General features: G+C 43.6%; 1 protein-coding gene across 2 annotated transcripts in view; it reads left to right on the top strand.

The window, feature by feature from the left end:
• The first annotated feature begins 230 nt into the window (after positions 1-230).
• The window catches only part of SOS2 (SOS Ras/Rho guanine nucleotide exchange factor 2), a 98,306-nt gene continuing 91,097 nt past the window's right edge, over positions 231-7,439 (top strand). For both annotated transcript variants that reach the window (XM_090270844.1, XM_090270843.1), the window contains exon 1: positions 231-994. In XM_090270844.1, the coding sequence (XP_090126970.1) occupies positions 908-994 (87 nt within the window). In that variant the 5' untranslated portion in view covers positions 231-907. The remainder of the gene's footprint in view (positions 995-7,439) is intronic.

The following is a 7,439-nucleotide window of genomic DNA, read 5'->3' as shown; positions in this document are numbered from 1 at the left end:
GTGTCAGGACTGTCTTGGGAAGGTTGAGAGGAGAGCAAGTCTGTGTAAAATCGTCAGTAAGTTGGAGTCTGTCTGGAACATGCTTCCAGCAAATCCGGGACACGGACGCCGGCGGCCAGGCGTCCGACACTCCGCATCTGAGTCTCCACGCCTCAGCGCCCGGCCGGCGTCTCTGCCCGCTCCTCAGTGCGCATGCTCCGTGCTGGCCTCCTTGGGCGACCCGGGATAATGGGCGCGGGGCAGAGGGGGCGGGTCGAGCCGCCACTGCTGAGACCCAGAGCTCAGCGGCGGCAGTGGGGCGCCGTTCGCAACTGCTAAAGGGGTGTTTGTGGTGGCCATCCCTGTATGCGCCAGAGTGTGGCTCACTCCCCCGACGCCCGCGTTCGATCGGTTCCCAGGGCCCTCTGGAGGTGATTCGGGTGGGCCGGGCTGAGTGGTGTTGCCGCTTGAGAGGGCGGGGATGAGGCGATGAGTAGAGCCACCGCCGCCTCTCTCCGCCTGCGGCAGCCGTAGCGGGAGTCGGGGTGGGGACGAGCCCAGCCGTACCCCGCCGGACCGCGAACCCAGACAAAGGAGGAGGAGCTGCCCAAGGCGCAGGCAGCGCTGCTGGGAAAGGAGGCCACCGACTTGGTAGCAGCCGGGGTCTCCCGGGCTCACGGGCCGCCGCGCTTCCTCTGCGAACGCAGCGCAAGGCCAGGCCACCCGGGCCGAGGAAACCACCCCCGGAGTCCACACCCGCTCGCCCGCCGGCACCGCCTCCGAGCAGCCTCGGCCGTAGCTGCGGCCCAGGCGGGAGGCGGCAGTAGCTGGCGAGGGGAGGCGGCCAGCGCCCTGCCTGTCAGGCCACTGGCGCGGCCCGCCGCGGCCCGCGGGCAGCCACCTATGCGGAGGCGCTGCCGCCGGGGCCATGCAGCAGGCGCCGCAGCCGTACGAGTTCTTCAGCGAAGAGAACAGTCCGAAATGGCGGGGACTGTTGGTCTCGGCCCTGCGGAAGGTCAGTGCTGGTGCTCAGGCAGCCACGGGGGCTGAGGGAAGTGCAGGGGTGGGCGCGGGCTGTGTGGGCCGAGTCAGGCGGCAGGCTGGCCGGGGGCCCGGCCCTTGGCCCCTCCGAGGTTCTGACGGGGAGCAGCACGTCCTCCCTCGGGACCCGAGACGCGATCTGTTTCTTGCCACAGACGGTCTCATGATTGCCTGCTGCATCCAAAAGGACGTTTTCTCAAGGGTGTATTTTTTTTTGTTTGTTTGTTTTTTTGGCTGGGCCCGGAAGGAGGGTTTTGTTATGATCATAAAACTGAATTTGATATTGCAGTCATTTCGTCAGGCAACTTCCGCAGTTGACCAATTTGTTGTCCTCGGGCTGGATTCGGGCAAGAGCAAGTCCCGCTAGTATTTAGACAGTTTCTAAAACAAAAGCACATTTTCAGGCCCGGTAATTACTTTGAATCAAGTTCTTTGGGGGTGTTCCCCTAGGCAATTTGCTTGTGAAGGGCGTCTACTCAAAGGGTAGTACTTTTTTGTAACATAAATGTGTTTGACATTTACGAAATGTCAGTGAGCCAGTCTCCCATTTACAATTTTTGCGGTAACTTCAAAGTGCCTCTTCACTTCCTGAAAAAGGTGTTTTTGTTTACAAGAGATTTCCCCTATAAAATTTGGTCAGATTCTATATTGGGTGCAATTTAGAACTTTGGAATCGTTTTAAGAGGACAAAAAGGTATGACTCATAAAAAAAATCAATCTTTTAAGTTGGGTACATCGCTGGGTTCATCTCTCCTGCAGATGCTGTCAGTCTTCCTCAGCGAATTTTGGTAGTAATCATACTATCATGTTTATAATTAATGCTTTTGTAAGGTCAAGACAAATTTAAAGACTGAGTGCAGGATAAGATACCGTGCCTGCTGGACGTGGGCTTTCTATGCCATCATTGCAAACTTCGTCTCTTCTGCCTTTTGTGCAAAATAACCAAGAATAAGTTTTAAAATAATAAAGAAAAATAAACATTTAAAAGATTGTACTTGAAAACTAAATCTTTATGCATTAAATTTCTATAAATGAAAGGTGATATATTTTAAAGGTGAAAACATTTTCCTCATGCATTCAGAATTCCAGATTTTCCATTCTTTTCATAATTCTTACAGGGAGGTAATGCCTCCTTGAGCCAAGTCATATCTTTTTAAAGAACTTGGTGGAAGTGACTGAGGGCAGGCAGCTAGCTAGATGGTTATTTCACTGGTATACTAGGTGTTCAAGTATTAAATTGATCTTCCTTCCATGGGCATGCCTATTGTATAAGGAGACGGGAAGAAAAGGAAAGTGGGCTGAGTGGTGATTTTGAAGTCTGGCATGTGTCAAGAGCAAAGAAGGGAAATGTTTAGATAGTAATTGACCTTTCAATCACGGAGAAGTTTGAATGCAGTTACCTAGTGGGTCTGTACTGTTGGCAGTGTGATGCAGCTGTCTGCCTATTAGTACATTCTGGTAGCCAATAGTATTTGAGTATGTGTTGTATAGCTTATTCAATAGGTAGCTTTGGCCCTAATAATCCTTAATGCACAGATACAAATTTATTTCTTCAGGTTGGGCTGGAAACAAAGACAGGACTAGCATCCAATCCTAGTTCATTGCTTGGAGACTATTATTTTGCATTTATATATTATGCTTGTTTTCTTGGAACTCAGGTGCTTTGTAGATCTGTATTGTCATATTCCACAGTTTTTGTATATCCTTTGCTAATGGAATAAATGCATCTTAGAAAATTTGGTCTTTTAAGATGAGTTCAAAAACAATTCCTATTTAATTTATTAATTTACTGTTATACAATTGAGGTATAGTCCCACAGAAGACCAATTTTTAAGATATTTTTGGAAAGTTTTGGTGTTAGTAATTTGAATTATGTCTAGTTTTGTGGTATTGCAACATGCAGGTTTATAGTGCCTGCTAAGAGTTGTAACTCTTAAGGAACTCAAGGTTCACTCTTTCTTTGCAGGATGTGTTAAATTCTGATATGTACCTGCCAACCATGCCTTTGCACAATGAGAATTCCTGCCACTTCTGGGAGGCTCTGTCTTTACATTCAAAGTCTCTGGAGCTTGTCTTCCTTCCTCCAGCTGACCAGATAGTTACAAAGACTACTACCATTAGTAGTAGAAGAAGCAATAGACTAATAGGACTTTTCTCCTCCAGTTGGTGTTACTTTTGAACATGTGGTGTGCTCTACCTTCATTTAACATTTGTCAAACACATTTTAGGACTTGGCATCATACTGGATCCTAAGAATACAATGATGAGTAAAAGCAGGCCCTGCTCTGAAGGTGTTTACCATCTAGTCTGAAATTCTAAACTTTGAGGTTTTGGTTTGTGTAAATGAGACCAATTATGAGCTCAGAGTTCTGTAAGGAATATCTATATATACACGTATGAAAGAAGCAATGTAGTTTAATTGGCTCTATAAGGGTAGTCCACTTGGGCATCTTGGTGCAACTTCTAAACCAAGTTAAAATATACTTTTCAGAAGGATAAAATCTTGATAATCACCAAATACAGGAGGGGGGCAAAAAGTTGTTCATATGGAAAATAATACAATAATTGTTAAAGTTTGAGGATAAACTTTTGTGTACTTAAAACCATAAATCTACTTTTGCCCCATCCTGTATAAATAAACGTGTCAATGATTTTGATTCAACTCATTAGTTAATGAGGAAACTCATAAGATGTTAAAGCCACTTCATTTGAAAGTTTGAAGAGGCGGGTATTTATAGGCAATTTAATAAAGAAATATTAAGGTAAGATTGTTGGTTTAAATACAAAATTAGTTAATATCCTACAGGAACATAAACAGTAAATTCTGTGTTATCTTTCTTCTGATGAGAATTTGCATCTGTACCAGACAAAAAAAATCTCTAAATTAATCTTATAGATTTCTAAAAGAACCCAGTGAATAGAGATCAAAGGTTCAAGCACAGCACTGCACTGAAGAACATCTAGTAATCTCTTCTGCTTATTTTCAAATTTCAGCTAATATTTGTGAAAGCCAAAAAAGTATGTGTGTGTGTGTGTGCCTGTGTGTGTATTTGGCAAAGTCACCATTGTTGACTTTGCAGATGCAAGGGATTTTTTAAAAATGGACATTAAGTATTCATTTCACTATGGAGAACCATGAACATTAACGACAAAATAATTTTGGAAATAGAAATGTGTTGTTCTTTAACTTTTTATTTTGTTTTTTAACTTATAATACAGAAGTTTACCTTGGACATTTAAATACATACAGAACTACCAAAGGGTAAAGTAAAGCAAAATGATACTACTAATGGATAATACATGCATTGTTAACATTACTGCTAAATTATGTATCTTACCTAAAAGAGCCTGAAACATAAATGCCTTCACCACTACTCTCCAAGAACATTGATGCTATGGTTTTACTTGGGTGAAAAAAAGAGCAAGGGATATATATTTGTAAATGCAGCTCATTACCTGTGTCTTTAAAATGCCTTTGATACTTTTTGTATGTGCTATTTGATTGTATGCTGAGAAAAGTCAGTGTAAGAAATCTACATGTGGAAAATATGCCTTAATGTCATTTTACCAGGTTTTTTAGTCCCTGACATTTCCCTTGTAGATGTTTTTTTCTGTAAAGTGTTCTTCAGCAGACTGGCTGAGGAAAAGAAATTATCTGTTGCCCTGTTATCCGTAGTTACAGATATCATAAAGAGCTGGAAAGAATTGGTTGAATTACTTTGTTCCTGGGTCTAGTTTAATTCAGGTTAAATGTTGACTCCCCACTCCAACTATTAGTTTGCTCTTAGATATCTGTCTAAAATTTAAGAAATGTCAGAGAATGTCTGAGTTAATAGCAGGCAAGGAAAAAGAGGGTGGGGAGTTTTTATTTCTTAAATCTGAAAGATTCTAGTATTTCTGCCTTTGTACTAATGTCTCTTGGAACTGTTTTAGAAGATTGCGCTGGATTTTTCCTGGGACCTAGAAGAAAAGAATGGGGCTTTGAGAAAATAAAATTGTCTCTGACATGGGAAGGTCAAGAAAGTAACATTGTGCTGAGTTCTGGAGGATATATTCAGATATGTACTGAGTGCCTCCTATATGCCAGGCACTATTCTTGATACTGAGGTTGTATGTAGCAAGGCCCCAGCTCTCTTAAAAACTTCATTATAAATGGCTGTGACAGAGAGGCCTGAGAGAGATAGAAAATAAAGAAGTAAATAATTATCTGAAAGATGAACAGGAATTAACAAAACAAAGGAAGGGGAAGAAAGGATTGTGGCCTAGACAGAGGTAGGAACCTGACTTTTTTTAAAGAGTGAAGATCTAGTCAAAAGAAGAGGATGAAGCTAGTTGGGAGATTATGGGTAGATCAGGTTAAGGAAGTCCTGTACAGTTATTTATATAACAAAGCAATTGGGTTAACTTCATCAAAATTGCTTTTTGAAAAGATCACTCCAGTTGAAAGCTAGAAACTAATAGGGGAACCTATGGTTTTTGTGTCCTGTTCTGGATTTCGTAAAGCCACTGACTATAACAGTAGAAATCCAGGGAGTCATTTGGAATTATTCCAAATTAAGGATGACCCAAACTGACCCAAGGGAGAATGAGAGTTAGGGATTCATTTTAACTTGCTGCATTTAGCTCACTGTCAGCCATGATTTAGTAGTCTTTTTCTAATTTCATTTTAATTTTGGTGTGGTATATTTGGAGCAATAGTATTCCATTAAAGTGTTTTATGCTGAGTATGCAAAGTATTACCTGTGTTACCACTTGACATAAATCATGTATGTCTTTTATATTAACCATGGCTTCTCTTTCAAGGGAACAGCAGTTTGATTATATCCTCTGTTAGCTTGCATATTTGAATCAGTGAAGGAATTTTAATGGAACTAATGGGTTTAGCATGATGCTGTAGTCATATTAAAAATTAACAACCTAAATTTTTTTTCTTCTTTTACATAAAACAGATGATATTTAAGTAGAAAGCATTTGAGATACATAAAGTGTTCCACACTTCACATTCTAATGTGTAGAGATGAAGCAACACAATGAAAATTACATGAAGATTTAGATTTGGGTGGATCCGGCCAAGATGGCAGCAAGACAGACATGGCTGACCTCTTCACACAACCATATCAAAATTACCACTAAAATATAGAACAACGATCACTCAGAACCATAAGAAATCAAGTTGAATGGAAGTCTGACAACTACAGATTTAGAGAAACCACATCCATTGAGACCAGTAGGAGGGGTGCAGACATGGCACAGGCTGGTCCCACCCCAATGTGTAGTGGATACAAATTCAGGAGGGATATCTGAGGAGCGAGGAGGCCCAGCCTCACACCAAGCCCCCCAGCCCAGGGTCCCAGTGCCAGGAAGGTATGTCTCCACAATTTCTGGCCACAAAAACCAGCGAGGATTGAGTCAGTGGAAGAAACTGCTAGAGCCCCAAGCAGTTCATCTTAAAGAGCCTACACACGGACTCACCTGCTCAGACTTGCTTCCTCTCACTCTGGCACTGGGGTGGCAGCTTGAAAGGCACCAGTGGCATACAGGGAGAAACTGAAGTGTCTGGAATTGGGCAGCAGAGGCCATATTCTCTTTTCTGGGCTCTCTCCTGACAGAGCCTACAAACTGTTGCTGTGTCTAAGACTCCATCAACCTAGCTAACTGTGTGACCTGAGTTAGAGATCCCAGAGACTCTGTCCCACCCAGCTTAGGGGCCCTCCCAAACTGCTTTTCCATATGAATGGCTGGGCTTGGCTCCTGCTTTACAACTTCCTAAATCCTATCAAACAGGCAACAGCTGGCCTCAGTGAGCCCCAGGCCAGGCACTAGCAGCAGCCAGCCTAGATTCTCAGCTTGGCTTCACCTGGCAATCTCCAAGCCCAGCACAGGTAGCAGCCATCTCAGATTGCTTTATAGCTCAGGGAGGGTGCCCTGGGGAAAACACAGGTCAGGACTGACCTTGGCCTGCACCACCCAGGAAACTCTAGGGCCAGTGCACCCAGTGGACAGCAACAGACCTTGTTGGAGCACCACCACCCTGATCCTTCACAGAGGGCAGAGGTTGGCGGTCAGTGGTCATATCCAGTCCTTGCAGCTGACTGGCCGGGGTAAATCCCTCCCATTGATCTGCCAATAGCAACCAAGGCTTAATTACAAAAGGAGGTTGTATTCAGCCCTCATGAAGGGTACACTTCGAGTACCCAGCTTGGGTTATAGGGGAAGCTGTTCCACTAGACTCTGCTGGACACCTAGTACATTAGGCCATACTATCAAGACACAGAGTCAAAGCAGCTCTACCCAATACATAGAAACAAACACAGGGAGGCTGTCAAATTTAGGAGGCCAAGAAATATGGCCCAAAGGAAAGAACAAATCAAAATGCCAGAAAAAGAACTACATGAAATGGACATAGCCAACCTGTCAGA

The sequence above is a fragment of the Furipterus horrens genome, unplaced genomic scaffold (genome assembly GCF_987537825.1).
Source record: "Furipterus horrens unplaced genomic scaffold, mFurHor1.1.pri manual_scaffold_3, whole genome shotgun sequence".
Taxonomy (NCBI): Eukaryota; Metazoa; Chordata; class Mammalia; order Chiroptera; family Furipteridae; genus Furipterus; species Furipterus horrens.
Note: the sequence above shows the minus strand (reverse complement) of the source record. Positions and strands in the feature narration are given on the sequence as shown.